General features: G+C 37.2%; 1 protein-coding gene across 3 annotated transcripts; it reads right to left on the bottom strand.

Annotated features, from left to right (window-relative positions):
- Nucleotides 1–205: 205 nt before the first annotated feature.
- On the bottom strand, nucleotides 206–23,996 carry LOC103061596 (protein regulator of cytokinesis 1-like). 3 transcript variants are annotated; one of them, XM_025169003.2, is made up of 14 exons: nucleotides 23,831–23,996; nucleotides 22,142–22,274; nucleotides 20,370–20,492; nucleotides 18,686–18,919; nucleotides 16,641–16,820; nucleotides 14,988–15,140; nucleotides 14,017–14,164; nucleotides 13,008–13,144; nucleotides 10,826–10,921; nucleotides 10,180–10,320; nucleotides 9,713–9,802; nucleotides 8,117–8,209; nucleotides 5,217–5,318; nucleotides 206–768 (listed from the first exon to the last, which is right to left on the bottom strand). In XM_025169003.2, exons 1-14 carry the CDS (start codon nucleotides 23,851–23,853, stop codon nucleotides 694–696), a joined length of 1,728 nt encoding a protein of 575 aa, XP_025024771.2. In that variant the 5' UTR covers nucleotides 23,854–23,996; the 3' UTR covers nucleotides 206–693. The 3 variants fall into 3 exon arrangements, with proteins under 3 accessions (XP_025024771.2, XP_087986170.1, XP_087986171.1); XM_088130044.1 differs by lacking the exon at nucleotides 5,217–5,318; XM_088130045.1 differs by lacking the exons at nucleotides 206–768; nucleotides 5,217–5,318 and adding an exon at nucleotides 6,782–7,980.
- Between the last annotated feature and the right edge of the window lie 307 nt (nucleotides 23,997–24,303).

Below are 24,303 nucleotides of genomic sequence, written 5' to 3'. Positions count from 1 at the left end.
TTGCTTGATGAATAGCCATAATTACTATGGGTCCATCCCAAATTCTGTGGCAAAACATTCTTATGATTTGAAAAGAGCTGAATGCCTTCCTTTAAATGCCTCGAATGCATTGCATCACAGCATGTATTACATCAACGCTTTCAGAGAAAGCAGCCCATTTCTTGAAAAACTGTTTTCCAAAATAGATGAACTGAAATGTCAATTCTTTATTTTTTATATTAACATAAAACACATATTTTGTAATCTTAAAATGAAGACAATGGAAACAGGAAAACATATCAACAGATAACCTGAATTTGATATATTCTATTCTGTTAAATAAAACATAGGGTTGTCTGATACTGTACATCAGAGAACAGTTCTGCTCTTTATCAGCCCCGCAGTTTATACATAACTGTTCCTTTAATCATATACTCCTCATTCTATATGTTCATTCTGCATTTAACACAGAAAACGGGAAGTGTTTAAGCTTTCTGTTTGCCTCTTAGGTCCTTCCTCCATAAAGATAGCACATACTAAATATTTGATGGTATTCTCACATCATTTTATATACATGTAACCAGAACTGAAGCAGTGATTATTACAAGAAGTTTATGTATTAGTAACATGATTATATAATTATATAGTGTTCATATATTACTTATTTACAGTTCCCATTGACTCGAGCTTTGTAACAGAGGAATCAAGAAGGGTTCATTCATCCAAATTCTCTTTGAGTGTAGAATTCAGAATCCTGTTGTTGATGCTTGATTTAACTGTAAGTTCCTTCTGCAATATTACAAAGAATAACAGAAATATGCAGTACAGCCAACAGAAATAAATTCATAGATTAGTTTATATCTCAATAAATTTCTCCTTCATGCTTCAATGAAGCTGTAAATCACATGATCTTATTGTTTTGGTGACCCCAACAACCCAATACATTTCCTGAATAGGTTCACATCACATATTATACTAAATTATGGCTTGCTTAAATACAGGTAGTCCTCACTTATCAACCACAATTGGGATCAGCAACTCCATCACTAAGTGACGCAGTTGTTAAGTGAAACATCAAGTGACCACACTGACGTATGACATCAGTTCTGGTTGCAGTCGTGAAGCAAATCACCCACGGTCATTAAGCATGATGTCGTGTGACTCTGACTTGCGACTTCCTGCCAGCTACCCCATTGACCGTGCTTGTTAGAAGCTGACTGTGAAGGTTGCAAATAGCGATCATGTGGCTGTGGGATGCTGTGACTGTCATAAATGCGTGCTGGTTTCCAAGCACCCAAATCGCCACCACGTGACCACAGGGATGCTGCAACAGTTGTGTGAAGACCAGTCAAAAATCTTTTTCAGCACCATCATAACTTCAAATGGTCAAGTAGTCAGTAAGCGAGGACTACCTGTATAGCTTACTGAATTAATCAAAATTGGCTGAGTTTACAGAACACATTCCCTTGGGGCCAGACTTTCTGCCCCACTTGACTAAAACATTTTAATTAAAAAACCAGGGAGTAGGCACCTTGCAAAGCAAAACCACCAGCATCACCTTTACTTTCAAAAATGTCCCAAAAGCATGATGCAGAAGTATCTGTATCTTGCTAGATAAGAGAAAGATAAAAGGGGATAGTAGAGATTGTGCTGGGGTGGGGGTAGCTTTTGGTAAGCCAGTGCTTTGTAACTAGTTATATCCCACCAGATAGCTGTATTATGGGCATATTTAAATGGGCAATCCTCCCAGCACCCATTTTGCAAGCCTATCCACACTATATTCTCAAAATTAACACATAGCCAAAAAAGGATGAGCTCTACACAAAGCAAACCAAGCAAGCAATGTGATTTAGTGTGATTTGTGAACCCAGTGACTCAATCTGACAACACACCTAAAACTGGATGGCAGGGAACTTGTGGCCTTCCAGGAGAGCAGCCCAACTAGCTTCACTTACCATTAGGCATGCTGGTTGGGCTGCATGTTCAGGAATATCTGGAGCGCTACTGGTTTACTTTCTTGACCTGAAGTTACCTTGATGTTTACAATATTCTTGTGACTTACATAATCACATTAAGCCTACCTAGGATTGCAAACTAAGCTGCTTAGTGAAATTTAATTCACGGTTAACTATTTTCATCTTTACTTTCTAAAACTTCAGCCATGACAATTCCATAATACTATCTGGCAGAATTAAACGGTAACAGTGCGGAGCACGTTAATAACACTTCACAGTATTCCAAATAGTAATGAAATCATTGAGAGTAGCACTATTCTAGTCAGTATTTTCTAGCTTAATTTCTGGCAGTGATTCTTAAAGCATAATTCAATATAGTTAAACAGTTTCTAAAAATTTGCCAACATCAACACATGACAGAGGGACAATCGTATCATACTCTTTATACAGTGCATTATTTGACAAGGCAGTTGAAGAGAATTTCACAGGGAGCCAATTATCCAAAGCAAATTATGGGGAAGCAGAGAAATGGAGATGAGAGTCAAAATGGTATCAGGTAATTAAACCTAAAGACTTCTCACTAAACAGATCCTTGGATTTAAGGGAGACTTGAAGAGATGACATAATTCATAGAAGAGGTTCAAAGTGAAGAATGCAGAGAACCATGAGAGTGAACAGCAGAAGTCATGGGCCAATAAAGAAACTGCTGAATCATTACGCAAGATAAGCTGGGAAGAGCTGTGTCTTTAAAACAGGGAACCACTGGCTACAGTCATTGGGGTGAATAGCACTTTTAGATCTGGATAGAAAGGGGATTATGAATGAGAAAATTAGTGAATGGATTGCGAATATGGATCATATTGCCTAAGTATTTTGAATGGTATATTATTTTAGAAAATGGTGAGAAGATTATGATGTGATAATATAGTGTCACAAAAAAGCAAAAGTAATCAAGGGGAAGAGGATGGATTGAAACATTTTAGCTCTTCTTTAGTGATAGACAGCAGTATATATGAAAAAAGCTATGACAAACAGAGGAAGAGAAGAAAACCAGCGAAAAATATAACCACAGAATTGGATCAAAAAAGCATAGTTTGCAGCACTTATCAATCTTATACTATCCCTAGGTCTTCAATTAGTATTTGCCTTATTTTTGATATGCAGCGATCTGGTTACAGTTATCCATGCTTTGGTTAATTCAAGCGTAAGCCTTTGTAACAACACAGCCTACAGTGGACGTCTCTTGCAAAGCACCCTAAAGCTTAAATTGGTGCAAAATTCAAAATATAATAACTAGAAAGATCAGTACTAATTGAGGAGCGCTTTCCAGGCTCTTTTAATTTACCTTAACTATCAGAAGGGCTAAGGTCTTATATATACATACATACATACACACACAGAGACACAATCTGTTAAAATGTATAAGAAAAAAATTAAGAAACCATACAGTATTATTATATGTGTGTGTATAGTATATTACACAGTAATATAAGCATTTACATAAAATATGTATTACAACAGTATTTTTTAAAGAGAAGCTACTAAATTTTAGTAATTTTGAAACTGAACTGTAACCACCTGGAATAACATTGGTCAGTCTTTCCATTACATCAATAACAAGGCCATACAAAGGCAGACTAAACATGTATCTTCAATCCAAGATTGAAGTTAGGTTTTTAAATTGCTCTTTTAGTTTATTTTAATATGGTTATGTTTTCTCTTCCTTTTAACTGGTGACACAACTTGGTGACACAAAGAATATATGCATCGTGTTTTGGTGAAGGCAGTAGATTACCCAACTCAAAAGAAACTGGGATGAAAAATACAGTAAATGGGATGTGGATAACTGAGTTTTACCACAAGACAAGAAAAAAAGTTCCTGGAAAAAAAGTATCAGGGGAAAGAGTAGAGCAGAATTTTCATCTGGGGCTAATTAGAATAGGTTCTTTTTCCAGACAGAGCAAAGCATGATTTTTAAGAGGTTAGATATATATTTTCATTTTCTCCAAAAGGTAATGAACAGATCAGTAGCATAGGCTGGGAGGAGTATACAAAGGAGGTGAGGTAAGTCAGAGGACCAATTCTATCCTGCCCTTCTGGTGCAAAGATAGCACTTGGAGCGATTTACAGCATTTTCAAATGAGAAAACTAAAAAATTACAATATAAAAACAACAACAAAAATGTATTATCCAAAAAGACAGGATTACACACAGAGACACACTGATTTTAACAACCACATTAGCCAAAAGCCTCCTAAAATAAAATCTTCAGCAGCAGCAGCAACAGCAGCAGCAGCAACAACAGCAAAAACACCAAAGACCAACCTTGCTTCAAATGAATGGGCATAAATTTCAAAATAAGCAGGAAAGGAGAATGATTAAAATAAAATATTTGAAAGACGGAAATTTATGGGATAGCAAGAAATCCAAAATTATAGTAGCTTGGTTGCCAAGTGGAACACATTAAACTGAGAAAATTTCACAAATGAGCCACCATTTTCCTTGTTTTTAGGTGCAATTAGAAATAGAATTTAATTGTAAGTGCTATAAGATTATTGAAAAAATGACCAAAGAAAGGGCCTGAGAACAGGTAAGAGAAGACCACTCATATAAAGGGACAGCATAAATGCCAACTCCCTAGCTAGAAGAAGAATGTAAAATGTAATGATTTATTAGCCATTGTTACTAATGAAGAACTCTTGATAAAAAAGCAGAATCAAATGTTTTTGTTCAATAGAACTATATTTTGTTACATTACAGGTGGGCCCAGAATCAGAATTATGGGTCAAGGAAGAAAAAGATATTAATAGCAGAAATTATATCAGGATTTCCTGTGGTTAGCCTGTTTTGTGCAGAGAATACTATTATTTTTAACTGAGCTGAGAATAAACAAAATGGGACTATTTATATGGCCCTGAACTCCTTGAAGGAAAAAAGTAGCTAAAAATCAAATGCTTTTTAGCGTGTTTAGAAAGAGTGTTAATTTGTGACAGCTGGACAAATCAATCCCACCATCATGTGCCTTTGTTCTATCTTGAGTTAGTCAACATTTGTGAAGCAATCTTCAAATAATCCCAGACAGGATAAGGATTAACATTCCCTTCATGCAAAGCAATCATACAGCCAATGATTATTTGCTCTTCCAAGGTAATTTAGGAAAACTCTTGGCTCCTATCAATACCATTACTAAACTGTAATAAATCAATATTTAGCTCATTGCTCCGGATGTTCTGCTTATTTACCTATGAATCTATGCAATAATGAAACACAAGTTAGACATACCAGAAAATCTGAATAACTAAGTTGGTTGGTAGATTTGCTTTTCTTGCACTCTTCTAATGATGGTTGGTACAGGGAATATAGAGGTGTGCTTTTGGAAGGAGTCTGCAAAATGTAATTGTAATACACACCTAGTCTCAAATTACATCAAATACAAAATATAGCTAAGCAGATAGCTGTTGTAGGACTGGAGGAAAAATTACATCTAATTTAAAAAACAAATTTCATTATCAAGCAAAAGCCTGAAAACAGCCCCTGTTCAGAATGAAGCTTTAAGATTCACACGCTTCCATTTCTCTGCTCATTACTTACACTATCTGCCAGAAAATCTTATTGGTAAACTATATCTATTTTCCATTTACCATTTGGAATCCATTCCAAGTTTTCCCCTTAGCAACATATCTGATTAGGCCTTATCTTTGCTTTTATGGCCTTTTTTGCGTTCGATGAATAAGAGTCTTGTTTGAGAGCACATAAATTACTCCAGTACTGTTCCAATGCCTGCTCTCTAGTTTTTCTACTACATGGAAACTACCCAATATTTCTTGTGCTGTTTGGCTTTATCAGGCAGACTGTTAGTTCAGAAAGAACATGAGTTATGGGATAGCATAACCATTTAATTAGAAATGTTTTAAGATAACCACTGGCATGGCAAATTGCAGAACCCAGCCAGCCTTGAGTGATTGTGGGAAAAGCCAAGCAAGCTGAGACTGTTTAGTATTTGGAAGGAAGACCACTAAAAAAATAAGAAAACAAAAAAGCCATTCTGGTAGAAGGCAATAGCAAATTCTTATGTAATGTTGCCAAGAAAATTTCACAGAAGTGTCCAAGGAGTTGAACACAACATGAGATACTTGCTTGACAACTATATTGCCTCTCAAGCCATGATTTATAAAATCTTATCTATTTCATGTCTTGCACAATTATTATTCAACTCATTATCTCATCTAGCTGGTTAAGAATCAAAACTTCATTTTTAAAAAGAAGGCCAAAAGTAAATAAAGAGGAGACCAAAAACAAAAACAGAGGAAAGAGCATCCATAGCGATAGTCTGCTTAAATAGACCTTTTGCCTCATGGGTTACTGCTTGAATGCCATCAATCATCATTAATCATAATTAACAGTAATCCATCAGACAGAGGCAGTTAGGTTTATACAGTATTTACTGAAAGGTAAAAACTAGACTCTTTTTCTCTGAATAATTTATCTTAAAAATGAATGGGGGCATCCTAGATTCACTGAGAATATACTAGAAAAGAGGCAGCTTTCTGGATAATCTTTTGGGGAATACGTTGTCTACTTAAATTCAGGTTTGTCTTTTAATCAACATACTCTGGGAGAAGCTAACAATTACTTTCTCCTTTCTTGAAACAATTACTTTCCCCAGAAGTTTGCAGCAGTCACCTGCATACTTACAGGAGAAAGTAAGTCATATTTACATATTACATATATTCCAATATATAAGACATATATTCAAAGAACTGGGTTCATACAATAACCTGCATAAAGCAATAGTAAAATCATAATTCTTCTTGCTTATAACTGAATATATATATATAATTGAAACTATATATCCACTTGCCTTTAACCAAATACATCCAGCTGAAGTAAGAATAATGTCTTACATTTTTCTGTTTGTTAAGAAAACAATCATAATACATCATGAAAGTTCTTCATTTTGTACTATGATGTTTCCCTTGCAAATAAAAAACTGTATTAAGTTTATGATCTTTTCAACTGTATATATTATTTTCAACAGAACATAAATCTTACGCAAGCACACATTACAAAGAAGTATTTTCTCAGACATGGAAAAATACTATCTTTTCAAAAAATATGTGAATATGAGATGCCATGCAGCATACACATAGGGAAGTCATGCTCTTAAACATTTAAGATTACAGATCTAATCAAGTTTTATACAAGTAATTTTGTATAAACACAAGAACTGAATACATGCTAAGAATGTGCACTTTTCTTAACATGTTCGGTTTTGTTCATATGAAATATTTTCTGTAAAATATTTTCTATGCAAAAAAATGGACCAGTCAGGTGTCCTTCGTAACTCTGCATGACATATTTCCTGGGATCAATAAGACAATATTGGGCACCAGTTAAAACATTTTCGCTAATTTTGGAAAGATACAACCGTTCAATACCCAAAGAAAAATATATTGGTAAATATGGACTATATTTATATATCAAATAAGCTTTCATAAGTAACATTACAAGAGGCAGCACAATCATTTGCTTACCAAAGGTAAAATAAGACTAAATTCTTTCTCCAAAAAATCTTAACCTCCTATACAAAGCACAAAATTAAATAATGACTTATTTTTCCTAATACATTTTTACAATAAAAATTATCTTGCCAGAGCCAATTACAGATGTTAATTATACATGTAAACATAGAAAGCATAGCTTGCATATCAATATCCAAATCAGACAAGAAATTAGTGGAACATTAAAGTAGCTTTGAATAAGCACTTACAGAAAGATTATTAACACTTGCCAGTTCAAGTCAGTCATTTTTTTTGTTTGTTTTTTTGTTCAAAGCTCTACTGGATTCAGGAGCTTAGGTCGAAACTTGCAAGTCCAGTCCAGTATGTCATATGCAGTCTCTCAAACACATTATTAACCTCACCCTAATCCTGGGGGAAACCTCCTGTGTATTTCAATCACCGAGCAGATCAGTCAGCAATAGTGCAATCAGGGAGAAGTATAAATCAGACCAGCTCATGTGTCATGTTATCCACAAATGCCTTGCCTACAATGAAAGAAACCCAGCCTATATTGATGAAGAAATGGATTTGCATTGTGTCCCTGCAAAGACACAACTACTCTTTATTTTATTACCTTCAACAACCAGTTCAAATTTTAAAAACACAATTAATCTTACTCACCTTGGTTTGAACGGAGAGTTTGCCGGCAACAGCAATGTTGGTTGCTATGTTATTGCAGCTAGATGCTTTAAGTACAGTTAGGTTTGAGGCTACCTGAAAAATAGAGTTCTAGTCTAAGAAACTTTTGGACATTTCAATAAGCAGCATACTAAGGTTTAAATCCAATGTTAATTTCCAAGAATACATTCTGAGGTTATCTCAAACTTGACAAAGACCTTTACTTGGCTGAAACAGTCTTCTTTTTCAGGACTACTGTACTAGATCAGAGCAACAAAAATTCAGACAAAGAAAAGACAGAAAAAAATTAACCTCTTCCTGCCATCTAGTGGGCAACAACTATACCTGGATTAAAATAACAATGTCAGTTAACCGTGCCCTGGAAACCTCCCTTTCTGTGGGCCTGCCTTTCAATATTATTTGGAAACTGCAGTTGGCACCAAATTTGATTAACTGGAACTAGGATTACTATGCTAATACTGTGGGATTTCTAGAACAGAACACTCTACTGATTTTAACTTGTAAAGCCATAAATGATCTAGAACTAGCATACCTAAAAACTGACTTCTTGACCTCTTTATCAAAAGCCAGATGACCTTATTGAGTGAAGTGAGATAGGGGGCACCTTCTTAGCACTGGCATTAGCTATGAAATGGCTTCATCAAGAGGTGCTCCTGGCATCTTTGCTCTGATCATTTGGATACCAAGACAAAGAGTTTCTCCCTGCCTTTTGCAGAATGTATGATCTTTCTGCTTTGTACTGTTATTGGTACAAGTATTGGTATTGCTGTGCTGTTGTTGCTATTATTATTGTTGCTGTTATCATTATTCTGTTAAACTGATTTTATTCCTTTCTTCTGGAAATATTGATCTTGCAACTTGTTTTAGAATATTTTAAAGCTGTATTTTAATATTTCATGCTGAGAGCTGCTGCTCAGAAAACAATGTTTTGGGGTAGCCTATACTACAGACAATCAAGATAGGATTCTAATAGACTTAGTCTCATTTTTAAAGTACCTAATAATCCAGAAGTTACTTTAATTATATTTCCAATGTATTTATCAAATTTTGTGCATAACAATTATATGGCTATTGTTTCAGAATAGAAACAATATTGCAGAAATGTTTAAGAGATTCCTGGGGACAAGGCACCTTCTAAAATTCCCAAGACATCTGTCAGGTTCCAAGCTCCATCTGATTTTAAGATTATTTTAATAAGAAAAAAAAAATAGCTACTAACTAAAGGGCCAGCTTCAAACATAATCTTTATTTCCAAGAATACTTCTGATCCCATATAGCTTTAGAAGCTGAAAATGGTGGGTGGTTTCAGCCTAGTGTTTGACTTGAACCTCTGCTCACCTGCCCAGAAAAAAGACAAAAATAGGAGGTAGGAAGTAATTTGGGAGTCTGGAGGAATGAGGAGGAGAAAACTAACTATTTGCCTCCTGGGATATAGCAGTTTCAAGACTAGCCATGCCCTTCACAACAGACCCTGCAGTATTGTATTATATTCCTGGCTTTTTATATCACATCTCATTTATACACAGGACAAACAGGATGAAAGTTTGTTACCAAATAAACATTCAGAAAATATTTTACTTTGCGCATCTTGTTCGGAGTTGGAGTGTTCACATGGGCAGATCTTTTCATAGCTGCTTTTGGAGTTGTACATTCATCCCACTTCACTGACTGGAACATAAAAAAGTTATTTTAATGTAGTAAATGTTGATACATTTTACATTGCAGATCTACATCCAATCACATAAAGACACCCATGATCATCACAGAAAGATATGGATCACTTCCACCTTTTAATTATTGTTAAAAGATGGACAAGTGTGCTAACCATTGTGTGTTTTCATTCTCTCCTTCAAAAATTAAATTACATTTAGATAAAGTAATAATTATTGCTCACTAATCTAGCCAAAATTCACCCGTAATATATTTGCAAGCAGATGCTAATCATGGTTTGAATTAAGTGACATATTGAGCAACTTCAAAAAAGTGGAAACAGTTTAAAGCCACTTTATTCCATAATAGCACCAAAACCATGAAGAACAACTTACCGTTTTGGGTTGATCTTTTTTAAGTTTGTGATGTTGCAGCTGCTGGGCCATGGAATCAAGAAACCTCCGGCTTCGAATAAGGAAATCTGAATTATGTTCCTTCTCCCAGGTTTCAATTTTTTTCTTCAGTTCTTCCCCTAACTAATTTTGTAAAAGGAAGTGTCTATGTTAATTATTCTTCAATTTTAATTAGAGTTTCAAACATAAAATGGCTTACTCCAAGATCAATTTCATGTACTACTTCAGAATAGAACTTTTTACGCCTTGACCGTATTCCACTAAAAGACACAACAGCCAACAAATCATCAACAATTCTAAGATGTACATGTCAGTGGGAACGTATAATTAAATATCTCCCAGTTGAGCTCTTTATAGACTTGTTTACATACACAGAAGATTTTGTAACCTACAGAAGAACCTTATAAAATGAGGCTAGAATAAAAGAGCTAATATACTATGTTAACTTCATGTTACAACTCTTTTAACCTGCCACTGTTACAATACTTGGTGTTTGTCTTTTTATTTAGGAAGGTTCATATTGCTAAGATCTTCCCATTGTTACCCCCATCTGAAAACACGTGCGCACGCGCGCGTGCACACACACACACACGAGAGAAGCTATGAGAACATTGCCCTGGCATTTTACCTTTGACAACTGCTTCTGAATCTTCGATCGTTCCCTTTCATCTTTCAGCAAGTTACCCCCTCTGTTTAGGAGCCTGCTTGGATCTGTTGATTTTTTCTAAACACAAACACTAAATAGATTATATACTGAATAACTAAACATGTATTTATTGATAGCAGCTTCAGTATTACTACCAACCCTGTCATAGGGGGAATCCTCCTTCAGGCCAGCAACCAAATCTCAATGCTTACTGCGTATATATTGGATGCAATTTCCTGATTTCATCAACTGAGGCTAGAGTAGCTTTTATTTCAGTGATGCGTTGAACAAGTAAGCAAATCAGACAAGTCTAAAAAGTCTGAGAATAACATCATGATAACGAAATAAATATTGTTTATTCGGTCAATGACCAGCAAAATTGGAAAATACACAAACACAAAATCAAATGGGTGAGATAAAATACTAGCATAACAAGGAATCATAATGTTGCTAGGTAAATAAATTTTCCAAGTTTAGATATTGTACCTGAATCAGAGTTTAAGCATGCTAGAAATTAAGACAAACTGTTAAGACAAAGTAGTTTAAGACAAAACTAATCTAGTTTTCCAGATTTTATGAATGAGCTAATTTCTCAAGTCATTAGGGGTTATGAGTGAAATTTAGAGTTGGATTTCTTCTCTCAGTCTATTAAAATTTGCAGCTGTAAAGAGCAAGATCGATAATCAGTTGGATACTGAAATCAGCTTCACTGATCTCATGGCAAAAAACCCTATTATTTTGAATTTTATGATCCATGTATCATAGTTGCGACACCCTTTTCCTAGCATCTATATTTTAAAAATCAAGTCAAATAACTTTCTTCTCATTCAGCTTACCTAGGGTGACATCCTCCAAATCTATTTCTTTGGGGACAATGTGGAGATATTATACCACTTCTGGAAAATACCAGGATTAGGCAAGTACTATGTTCTAACTCATATCAGAAAACAGTATTTGCCATGAGTAAATTTTTTAACAATAATAAATTATCCCAGACAATTAAAAAAGATCCTTGTTTGAAAAAGGAACTTTCACAGCATAGCAAGATATGCTTTCAATCACTAGAGTGGTCCTTTTGAAGCCTAGTCAGGATATTGCCCTGACCTTCCAGAAAGACTGAAGAAGCTCAGTATTTACATAGTATAATTGCACATTTCTAATCCAATGAATGCAATGTAGATACTGTGTAGTAATTTATCTAAAATACAGATGCACAATCTGAGCTGTGTGGAACCTACAAAAACCCTTCTGAATATTGCTACCAAACTTTAACTACATGAAATTAATTTAATTTAAACCAATTATATAGTTTAACTATCTAAATAATTTTAATCAAATTTAAGCTTTCTTGTCCAAAACAGCATCTTGTTCTTTGGCTTCTTTTGAGATATAGCACCAACATACCACTCAAAGGCCAAGTGTAGCCTTAAGCCTAAAAATTATACATATCCCTAATCTAAAACCTTTATTCTATTAAATTACATTAAATCAAATGTAATTTTTTTTAGATAATGTCTACAAGCAAACTGATGTATATTTGGTGACAATAACTAATTATCCATTTGTTTTGATTAAGTATTTTTGGTCATTGGTTTATTGTCCATTTTTCCTAAAGCATATAAATTGATGAAGCATAACAAATTAATTCAATTTACGCCATTAGCATGTTATTAAAAAATACTGGATATAGTACATCACTTTTTGTATCAATGGAATTTTAAAGTATGAAAATGTATTTTAGGCAAAATAATTTAAAGCAAACATCTTTAAAAGATTCCTATAATTAAAGGTATATTTATTCAACATAGACTAGCTATATTGATGTAATTGTGCTTAATTGATTACCTTTGTTGAAATGTGATTCTGGCAGAAGTATTAAATACAACACTTATATTTTCCCTTAAGATTACATAAAAACTCATATATATTTATCCCTAATCTCTTTTCCTTTTATTGGTTTTGTTTTAGTCTTTTGTTTACCTTTTTAAACGCTGCATTTCTAGTTTTCAGTCTGATTTTTTGTTGTTGTTTAATATTAAGCGAAAAACAAAAGCATCACCAGCAGGCATATTATTGGCCCATATTAGATTTAACCTTTTCTGTGAATACTGCCATGTTTTTCCCTTCTTCAATGAGATAATGTAAGCATGGAAAGAGCATCTACCTCTAATTCAATAAAGCGATCCAGGATGGCCTCCCATTTATGAATACTATCATAAAGGCACTTGGTTTCCTCATAAACCTCTTTTATTTTCAGAAGTTCTTCATCATGTTGATTCAACAATTCTTCTGAGAAATTGTCTATATAAATCGGAAAGCATAACTTTCATTAAACCTAGCAAAAGATAACATAGACATCAAACCCATTCATTGTGACTCAACCTAGAAAACCTTTTAGCATTTGTCCCGCTATTCCAACAGACAATACAGGTAGTCCTTGGGTTGCAACCACTTGTTCAGCGACCATTCAAAGTTACGATGATGCTGATTAAAGGGGATGCTGCAGTTCTGGCCATTGCAGCATCCCCACATTTACATGATCATGATCTGGGCCCTCAGTGCCCAGCTCACAATTATGCCATCGCAGGGATCCGCAGTCATGTGATCGCTATTTCCAACGTTCCCTGCCAGCTTCCTACAAACAAAGTCAATGGAGAAGCCGGCAGGAAGTTGGAAGTTGCTCCTGCTCCTTTTTTGCCCACCCTCCATAACAGCTGTCCGTGGTACCCCCATCTCCCATAGTGCCTGCCCATGGCACCTCCCCCACGCTCTGTAGCACCTGCCTGTGGCACCCCTGCCCCCCAACACACCCACCTGCACTCCATATCTCCTGCCTGCAGTACAGCCCTGCCCACCTGTAGCTCTCACTAGCTGTCCTGCTTGCCTGGGACTCCTGCCTCTTCCTGCTTAATGACTTGCACAGTCCTGAAGTTATAACAACTGGGACTGCAGCTGCTAAGCAATGCGATCAAGTGATGACTTGCTTTACAACCACATCGCTTAGCAATGGAAATTCCAGTCCCAAAATTGCTGTTGCAACCCGAGGACTACCTCCATATCAAATGTTTTTTGAATGATAAAATTTTCATTTGCTTTCAAACATACGACTTCTCATACCTAAAGTAGATAATGATTACATTTTGAATTTAAAGGCATATGCTACAATGAATTACCATTATAAAAAGGCTGAAATGCAGCTTTTTGTTCATCAGAATAAAAGCATTTTTGCCAATAGCTGTCAATCTCTTGCCTGACTTTCAAAGTAATTTCTTTAAGCTTCTCTTTCTTCAGCTCTTCCAGGGTTTGTAATTCCTCTTCCCACTAATGAAAACAAAATGAATTTATCTCAATGAAAATAGTATATTTCAGAATATATAAGCAGACTTGCAGTTTTCTTATAATTAATTCTGTTAGACGAGATTTGAAAGAGGACTATGTGGTCAAAACACATTAAGAAACTGAGCTTCAAATGAGAAAACCTATCTACTTTCATATTTACCTTATATATATTCACTTCCATGATATGGAAATGCCATCATCCCTTACATTCCATCATTAAATCAAAGACAGTAATCTAGATTCCATGGCAAAGTCCACACACATGGATATTTTAAATAAATTGTCATACATCGTGTCATCTCCACATAATGCAACCAAATAAACTTCACTACTTGGCAGCAAAGTATCAGTATGTGCCCAGAAATAATCAGATCACTGGTACAATGATATTTAGATTGTTTAAGTGGTCTAGCATCCTAGAAGTTACCGCCAGCTGGAAATCTCCTAGTTCAAGTGGAGCAACAAACTAATCACTTGAAAGAGACTCAGACTGTGAACAGACTGTGTGCCTGCCATAAGTGCATCTTAGAAACTTCTGCAATGTGCTGCGATTCCATGGCAGATGATGCAATACAGATATAATTCCCTGAAGATAATAGAGTTAAAAACCACACGCCAATAAAATCCTTACTCTGTACGCATTCACGGATTTTTGCTAAATGAATTACTATCTTACATATTTACAGTTCTATATTGATGTAAATTAGGGGCTCCAAACAATTAATTGTGATGGTTACAAAATATACTTAACCTAGGACATTCATGTTAGTAATGGAGAGAGATGTCAAAATTCTCATTCTATTACCATCTTTGTGGCTTCACAGATTGAACACTGGCTGGTCATTTTCATGAATTGTTCTTGTTTTTCTTGTGGCCACTGAAGTCTGTCCCACAGAAGTTGAACCTGTTTCACCAGAACCTCCTTGGTAGCAGTCAGAGACTCTTTCTTATTCTGCAACTACAGAGGCATATTCATATCAGTGCATGCAAAAAGGTTACCTAAAGATTGGAGAAATAAGGCAAGTCAACTGTCTAAACAGTAGCCTGAAGGGGAAAGTAAGTCAGATCCAATATTCTATCAGGAGCAACCTCTAGGAAAGAGCATATCAACATGCTTTCCTGTCCACTGTACCATGATTTATTTATGGGGAATGCTGTGTTATCAGATTTATGAAGAGTGTACGGGTTCTTTCTGTAAATAAGCCCAGATGAAAGTCAGTGCTAGCTGCTTTACTGCAATCCTGAAAAACATAGAATGTGACTCTGGCAGTAGCATTAACTTTCTTAAAAGATCAGCTTTAATATTTTCCAAAAACAGATGTTTAATTCTAGCCCTGTGATGTATACCTTTACAAACATAATAGGTATACAATGCTGCTTGGCAGGGCAGATTTCCCAGCATACTGTATAAAGATCCATTCACCTTCCAGCTCATTGTGTCCTCTTTGTTAAATGAGACCCATTTAAAGTAAGGGCTCTCTCTCTCTCCACACATACATTCAAAATATACTTTTTTGTACCACTTAATCTCCCAAATTGGATTGCCAAACCCCTTCTCTTGCTCTCCTTAGCTGTCTTGATTTTCCTACTTTCTTCTCCCACTTCACGGGGTCACCCCAGATTGGCTACAGATCTCACTAGTCTTAAGTATGCTCTTTTCTGCTTTGTTGAGCCTTCATCACTATATATGACAAGCAGCACAAATTTTGCTGAGAAGAGGGTGATAGAACCTACGTTGACTTGGTAAGCCAATACATTTAGGAGTCAATAGGAAAAAGAGACTCAGTTTCCATGTTCCAGTATCAACCATTATCCTTCTTAAGAAAACATCCACACATGAAAGGCCTGTTCAAGTGTTGTAAGAGACTGAACAACTCAACAGTAACTAAAATGCTGTTAAACAGCTTTCCTTGGTGCTGAAAAGATACAAGATGTTTTAAAAAAATTTTGAGCTGCTGCTGGCACAAGACAAAATCTTCAAGGGTTCATAATTACTGATCTTGCTCAAGAAAATAATGAATGGGGGTTGCAATAAAGGCCAAAATCACTCCTTCAAAAATGGTCTTATCCACCTTTCTGACACTACAAAATATCTCCACACCATCTTTGTAAAGGCTAAAAAAGGAAAGCAATCTCAATATCTTGCCCTTATCAAGTGTTCGCACAGGCTGCTGATATTAAGTTCCAAAAGATGGACTCCAACTAAAGAAAAAACTAATTAAAACATAACCTTCATTTATTATCATCCATTACTATCACCCCTTAAATTTTGTATATTACAAAGTACAGTAGACTGATACCCACATGCTATAAATCTGCACCAAGAAAAGTTGGGATTCTTTCACTTTGGAGCCTTCCTTGCTTTTTATGAAGTATGACTTCAAACAATATTGTGACCTAATAGTTCAAGTAATAAATTCACTCATATGAATATAACCTTTTACATAAGAAGTCCTACCTGATGGATAAGCAGTTGGAGATCTTCAAGGTACTTTTTTGTAAGGCAAATATACCCTTCTTCTTCATCATCATCGCATAATATATTATTTTCCAGTGTTCCATCAGGTGTGTGCCCAATTTCTTTACTATATAGTCTGATTTCTCTTTTCAGTTTATGAAACTCTTCTAATCTTTGTTGCTATTCAAATGAATAATTTAAATAATTTAAATGTATCAAATTAAAAAGCTTATTCTATTTTGCCCAACTCCAAAACAAATCTGGGAGGCTCACAATATAACAGAGAAAATAAAATACAGTACCAATAAGAAAAAACAAGATAACCAATATATGAAAGAACAAGATGGCTCATCGGATCAACAACACAGAAAACATATACAAACATATCCACAAGGGGTTCCAGCCACCCTAGCCCAGGCTCCTGGGAAAGCAGCCAGGTCTTTAGGGCCTTCAGGAAGGCCATCAGAGAGGGAGCCACCCAGATCTCAGGGGGAACCTCATTCCAGAGGGAAGGCACTGCAACAGAAAAGGCACACTTCCTGGCTCCTGAAAGATGACCCTGTTTGACTGAAGGGGCCTGGAGAATGCCAATCCTGTTGGCTCATAGCAGCCAGGCTGATATCACAGGAGACAGGCAGTTCCTCAGATAATCAGGCCCTACATGCAAAGAATAAGGAAGATGATCTTGACAAAAATATGCAAGAACTGTTACCTAAGGTAAAAGAGGCTGAAACATTTCACCCTTCCTGTGGAGCTAATTTCCTGGTTGGTCTATCTAGCTGGGCTGACACTTACATGTAGGGCTTTATAGGTCATAATCCACACTTGAATCACACCCAGAAGCAAGCTATTTTAACTGGTATCATAAGGCTTCAGATACCAAGAACTTCTAAACATTATATTTAATCCAACTTTCTATTTCAAAAAGCACTGAGAAAATTCACCTTAAAGTGTTCATCTTATTGCCACACAGTCCAAAATTAAATCTAGCAAAATAAGACCAGACTGCATACAATGTCTTATATTAAGCCTGTTTGTTTCATAATGTTAAAAAGCATGACACTAAATTCTGAACTGAATTTCAGAACAAGTGTTCAAATTAATTCACTAGAAAATAGAGATAAAGCATTTTAGTTCTACTAGACAAGGTCCTCATAACTTGTATCAAATTAATTAGAAAGCTAGGCTATTCTCCTACTTATTCACACATCAATCTAAAACTATAAACCTATCTCATCCAGCCAAATCTAAAACTCTAATTTGCAATCAGGAACTGTGGAAATTCTCAAAGCTCACCAATTCCTAGTTCTAGCTCTTGCTGTGAAACCTTCCTATGGTTGGAAAGTAATCATTTATTACTTGTGACCTTCCAGAAATCCCTTAAAATGTGGCTGTTTCAGCAAGCCTGGGGATCCCCTGCCAACAGTGGTCCCGTGCACTGGCTGCATCATGTATAACATTCTGATGTTCATCACTTGTTTTTTATTTATATTTGTTTTAATTGATTTTTGTATACTGTTTTAACTTTTGGTTTTATTGTACACTGCCCAGAGTCACCTTGTGTGAGATGGGCAGTCATATAAATTTGATAAATAAGATCATTTATAGTCCAGGGAGTCACTCTGCCACTCTGAAAATACCCAGGAAAGGTATGCCCACAAAGAACCTTGTCACAAGAGGATATTTAATGGAATTTGGACATCTACATTATATCTGGGTAGAGGAGAAATCACTTTTCTCAGGTAGAACAACAGCTCCCATCTGCAATGGGAGCTGATTTTCCATCAATCATAAAATAGAATCCCTGCCTATTCCTCCACGTCATGCCCAGTTTCATTTCAAATTCTTTGTATAATCTGGATAAAAGCCAAAGCTTGTCTTCTGACAGCAACCTTTCTAGGATTTTGAGTCTAGATGGGACGCAGAGAACAGAGACACCTGATAATGCTCATTCTTTCTTTGCTCAAGAAAGCAGAATATTCATTTAACTTATTTTTTATTGCAATGTTTGATTTCCTAGTGAAGAGACATAATCAATACCATACCTTTATTTTCAAAAGATTTGTAACATGTTCTTTTAATTCTTCCAGTTCTATGCTACTTGGAATACTGCCAGTAGGGATATAGTAAGGGGTTTCACAAAGCTCTGTACATAGTGCCTGGTCATCTTGCTGCAGCTGTGTCAACTTCTTCAGCCTCTCCTGTTTTTCTTTAAGAGCACTTTCTAAAGCCAGACGATACTCCTTCTCTAACTGAAGGATTGTTAAACCATCATCAACCTGTAAAGTTATACAGCAAAAATATATATTTAGTACTTATATCTGTGGGGTGGCCTCTCTCCAGGTGTCTGCTCGTTCTACTAGATCTAGTATAGCAGGCATGTTCCATGTTCCATCATTACAATTATGTCCTCTTATGGGAGCTTGGAGACATACCTTTTCTATGGCTACTCCTACCCTGTGGAATGGTATCCTCCCACCCTCAAAGTCCACATGGCCCTGACCCTGTTGTTGTATAGGGAAGCCCTTAAAACATGGCTTTCAGCAGACCGGTGGGTGCTTTGTGAACCCATACCGATATTGGGATTTTGTACCTTGGTTCTTAGTATTTTTTCCCACAGTATAGTTAGCTAGATATATGTCCCAAGGGTGCTGCTGCAGTGGTTATTAATTATCTGTGCTAACTATCTTTGTACAAGAATGCTTTTTGGTGTTTACTTTATGTTGCCTGCTGAGTCTTGTTTACAAAATCACAGCATATGGCTAGAAAAAGTCAAATTATTCAAATAGCAGAAGGTCTCTGAGGAGCTGTAGAACAAGAAATATCTAGTGCTAAACAGGTAATGGGAATCTGAAACATTGGGACACAAGAGGCCTCACACTTACCATTGCTAGCATGTAATTCCAATTTATAGGAGTAACAAACGGTAGGAAACCACTTACAAGATCTTTAGCTCCAGTGGAATAACTGAACAGTCAACTGAAATACGTTTATTACTCTCCCCTCTTGCTGAGAAACATACTATTTTCCCCAGTCTGCTTCAAAAAGAAGTCCCTCAGAGAATTCCTGTCCCAGTCCCACAATTTTCAGTCACTGTCATCAAGCTGCATTCAATTTGAGTTACTCCTATTTCTTATAGTATTTCTATACGCTTGTCACTAAAAAAATCAAAGCAATTTACATAAAACCAAAAAACTACAATAAAAATAGAAAATGCTAAAACAGTAAAAAAAAAAACCTCAAACATTAAAATGTTAAAAGAAATAAATACTGAAATCATCAATTTGAATATTAAATTGTATTACAATTTTAAAAATCAATTAGGGCACTTGATATAGAGAAATTAAGGAGATCAGGAGACAGCCTGAGTGAACAGGTCATTTTAAAATTTTCTGCAAAAAGCCTTTGTAGTAAACAGCAACTTAATTTCCACCAGTTTGTTTCATGCTTTGGATGCACCTAGCAAGAATATTATAGTACAGAAACACTGGAAACAAGGGGACTCATATGTTTCTCAAAACATGTCTCATATGTCAGATAATAATCTCCTATTTTTTATAATACATAGATCCCACATATTCCACCACAGAATAGTAAAATATAAATGAAATGTTATTTACAATGTTGCACTGGGAAGAAATTATAAATAAAAAGTCGTTTACGGCAGGTAGCTTAATATCACTTTAGTTTTCTGTTCTTGGGAATAATAAGCAGCTGAGAACAACTTACCTGGTAAGGGTCCAGATTGAGTTGGTATCTGAGCATATTCAGCTGACTTTTCTGAATTTCAATGTCATTTTCAATTTTTTCTTTCAAACTGCTTTCTTCATCAATCATTTCATTCAACAGCGCCTGTCCAGAAATCCCCGCAAAACATGTCAGCATAGTTTTCTAACAGATTTAACTGTTGAACTGCTTATTTGATCAGAGCCCATCAGAATCCCTAGCTAGAATAAAGGCCTATCTCAATTAGCCCAGGATTTGATATGTGTCCAGGGGCAGTCAAAGATGGTATCAGGTTGTTGTCAGTCACTGATAGAAGGCTTTCATTCATGAATGGAGTGAAGAGAAGAATTTTGCTGACTCCCTTTGCTCCGCATCCCTCATGCCATCTTCCACATGGTTTCAATGAAAATAAATTTGGTGCATGGGGGCAAAAGAGAGAATGGTCAAAACTGGTCCTCCCTCTCTTCCTGCTATAAACCAAATGTTGCAATCAGAAACACACATATGGCAAATAAAATGATTGCTTACTAAAAAGTGAAAAACTGAATAATTGGTAACCAAGTGGGCTTTTAGTTTATAATACTTTGTTCTAATGTATATTAAAGTAACAGCTGCTCAGAGACTTGTTGATACTTGCTTAATTGACTCACTGTTTCACTTTTAAAAATAAACAGCCTCTTCCCTTGAGCAATTTATTTTGCAGGAGAAAAAAAAGTACCCTACTGTTTCAGGTGCTTTTAACTTCCCTGTACGGTTAGAAATATATAATGGATTTAATAGATCTTTCAAAGACCAGGTTTCCAGGTCTTTTAATTAGCTGTGTAAGAACATCAATGTTTCTCAAAGGGGACAATATGTTCAAACAAATGAATTTTACTTGAAGCACAATACATCTTACAATAACCCTCCCCCTGCCCCAAAAACTAGGTTTTACAAAAAAGAAACACTAGCTACCTTAATTTGGATACAGCATGCAAACTATTTAGGAAACATAATTTCTGTAAGATTTGCAAAGGGCCTCCCACAGGACTTCTAAACAAAAAAGGGATAGGAGAAAAAGTAGAGAACTGGTGAGGTGCTCCTACTCCAGTTTGCTGTATTTTGAAGAATTCAGACATCATTGTACTTATTTAATGTTTTTTCTATTATCTTCCCATCAAGTAGTATTCCCTTTCTACTTACAAAATCTCTGAAAAGCCTGATTTTTCATCATTATAGCAAAAGGCTGGAACTATGCAGAATAGTCTGATCTCTGAACATGTCATATATCTCGAAGGTTGTATGTGGCATTGATTACATATTTATTTTCACAGCTGTTGTGACTCTTTGTTCCAGAGTTAGCAACTTTACATATTAGAGACTTTCAAGGACTGCAACTGTCATGTCCTGGTGATGTCGTGACATTTCCAGGCATGTGGGGATGAAATCATGTTAGACTTGGGGGGGGGGGGGCATTTTGAAAACGAAAATGGATCTTAAATTTGAAGGAAAAATATATAAAAATCACCATGCTGAAAATGGTCATCTTAGGATGCTCCAGCAGCAGCAATTAGGAAGCTAACATGATCATATGCAGACTGCCTGTTGCCCATCCCTATTTTACTGCAATGAAACCAAAAATTCTAATGCAGCAACATTTGATGCCCAATATCATAACATACAACAAAGTAGCAATTTCCCCCCAAAATGGATACTGGGAATTGGTACTGGATGTTTGTGCAATCCAGCTTCACAAAGAATACTTTACATTTCAAGGCTGCCATCTTGATCCATACCTCAATGTGGGCCTTTGCAGCCTGCATGCGTTCTAGCTGCAGCTCTTTGCCAATTCCCATTGCATTCCATAAATCTAGAAGCTTTCCCAGTGCTTGAGTCACACAGTTCACCAGGGAGGAAGCCAAGACTTCACTGAACAAGAAAAGAGAGTTAGTAATTTCAGTGCCGTGATGCCACGTAATACAAACATTGCCTTTGCTCCCTATACCAGAATTCTCATTTGCATTACATTAGTATTAATATTACATATTATTATTACATATTAATCTAATACATTAATACTTTTCTTTTTAACAGAAAATGTCAAGGACTGAGCTTGTGACACTTGCATGGAAAGTATGTACAGGTAGTTCTTGCTAAATGACCATTCATTCAGTGACCATTCAAAGTTATGACAGCACTGAACGAATGGTAGTTACAATTGGTCCTCGAAGTTACGGCCGTTGCAGTGCCCCCACGCTCATGTAATCAGAAATTAGGCATGTGGCAGCCCACCCATATGTAGTGTGTGCTTCAACTCTCCCCACGCCCATCTCCCCCCCATCTCTGCCCTTGTAATCATGTAATCAGAAATTAGGCATGTGGCAGCCCACCCACATGTAGTGTGTGCTTCAATTCCCCCCACGCCCATCTCCCCCCCATCTCTGCCCTTTTGGCCACCCTGCACTCCACCATCCGCCCCCCACTGACCTTCACCATCTTCTTCCTCCCACTGCTGATGAGGCATATCTGGCAGAGGCAGCTGCTGGCCCTTTCTGAGACCCTCACAGTGAATGCCTATCCCCCCCATCTCTGCCCTCTTGGCCACCTTGCATGCCGCCACTGCCTACTCCTGCCACCCCCCTGCTGGCCTCGCGAAGTTCGGCTGGGGGCAGCAGGGTAAGTGGCAGGATGCAGGGCAGCCAAAAGGGCAAAGATGGGGGGAGAAAGGCAGTAAGGGCAGTTGAAACAGAGCCAAACACAGCAGGGCAGGAGAAGCATGAGGTCCTCGCCTAACAACCACAGTCAGGACTACCAGAACTGCTGTCGCTAAGCGGTGTGGTCACATGATGTTTCACCTAATGACCACTTCACTTAGCAATGGAAATTCCAGTCCCAATTAGGGTTGTTAAGCAAGGGCCACCTGCATTCTGCCAGTGAACTACATCAACTATTTTCCATAGCCACCCAATGACTCTATATAGGGTATAAAGTTTATATAGTTGGCTTAAAGACCCACAGTCCACATGTTAGGATAAAGATACCCTGGGATCAGGCTTGACTCCCGGGACCTCATGGGCACACCCGTGCCGTTTTCTTGGCAACAAAACGTAAGTGGTTACCCACTGCCTTCTTTTGACCTTTTTGTTTAATTTCCCACTCCACAGCTCTCATCTTCCCGTGCGAATTCTAACCAGGCCCAACCATACAAAGCTTCACTGCTTAGCCGAGAGGGAGGCGCTGCCATTTAAGGAGAAAAAGATGAAGCCTATTGCAGCTGGAGGACCCCACATCGAGCCCCCTTCGGACCTTCCGCTGCTTCTGAGGCTGCTTTACTTGGGGGAGCGAGTCCCACGGCCTTAAAGGAGGCCCCACTCACTCCCAAAGGAGCCGACACAGTCCGGACAGCCGTTCAGCGTTCCAGAGGCAGGCTGTCCCCTTCCCCACAGGACACAACCTGGTCTCAGAAAAGGCCCCCGTCCTTTCACCTTTCCCGCAGAGGTTTCGCCATCTGAAGCCGAGAGACGGCCGCTACCACCGCCGCTGCCTCTCCGAGAAAAATCCGGGCGGAAGGATTCCAAACAATGATCGCAATGGAGCGGCTCCCACCGCCGCCAAAATTCAAACCAAGGAAAAAGTTCGACCAACGCCAGACTGCGCCGGAGCGCCTTCTGATTGGTCAAAGGGCCAACCATTGGTGCGTCGCTTCCGGCACAGCCGAGGCAGCAAACCAACGGGAGGGAACAAAAGGCGGGGCGGAACTCCCTCGGGTTTAACTGAAAGTCCCACCGTTGGCGCTCCGCGAGAGATGATTGGTCGTCGGGCTAGGAGCGAATCGACGTCTTTCGCCAATTTAAAAACAAGTCAGATGCGTCGACTTATGCACACGCATCCCTTGTCTGGTCTCTAGGACAGGGTTCCTCAACCTTGGCAACGTTAAGACGGGTGGACTTCAACTCCC

The sequence above is a fragment of the Python bivittatus genome, unplaced genomic scaffold (assembly GCF_059951505.1).
Source record: "Python bivittatus isolate LINGU-HERP-01145 unplaced genomic scaffold, Pbiv_v1 ctg000850_np1212, whole genome shotgun sequence".
NCBI classification, from domain to species: Eukaryota; Metazoa; Chordata; class Lepidosauria; order Squamata; family Pythonidae; genus Python; species Python bivittatus.
Note: the sequence above shows the minus strand (reverse complement) of the source record. Positions and strands in the feature narration are given on the sequence as shown.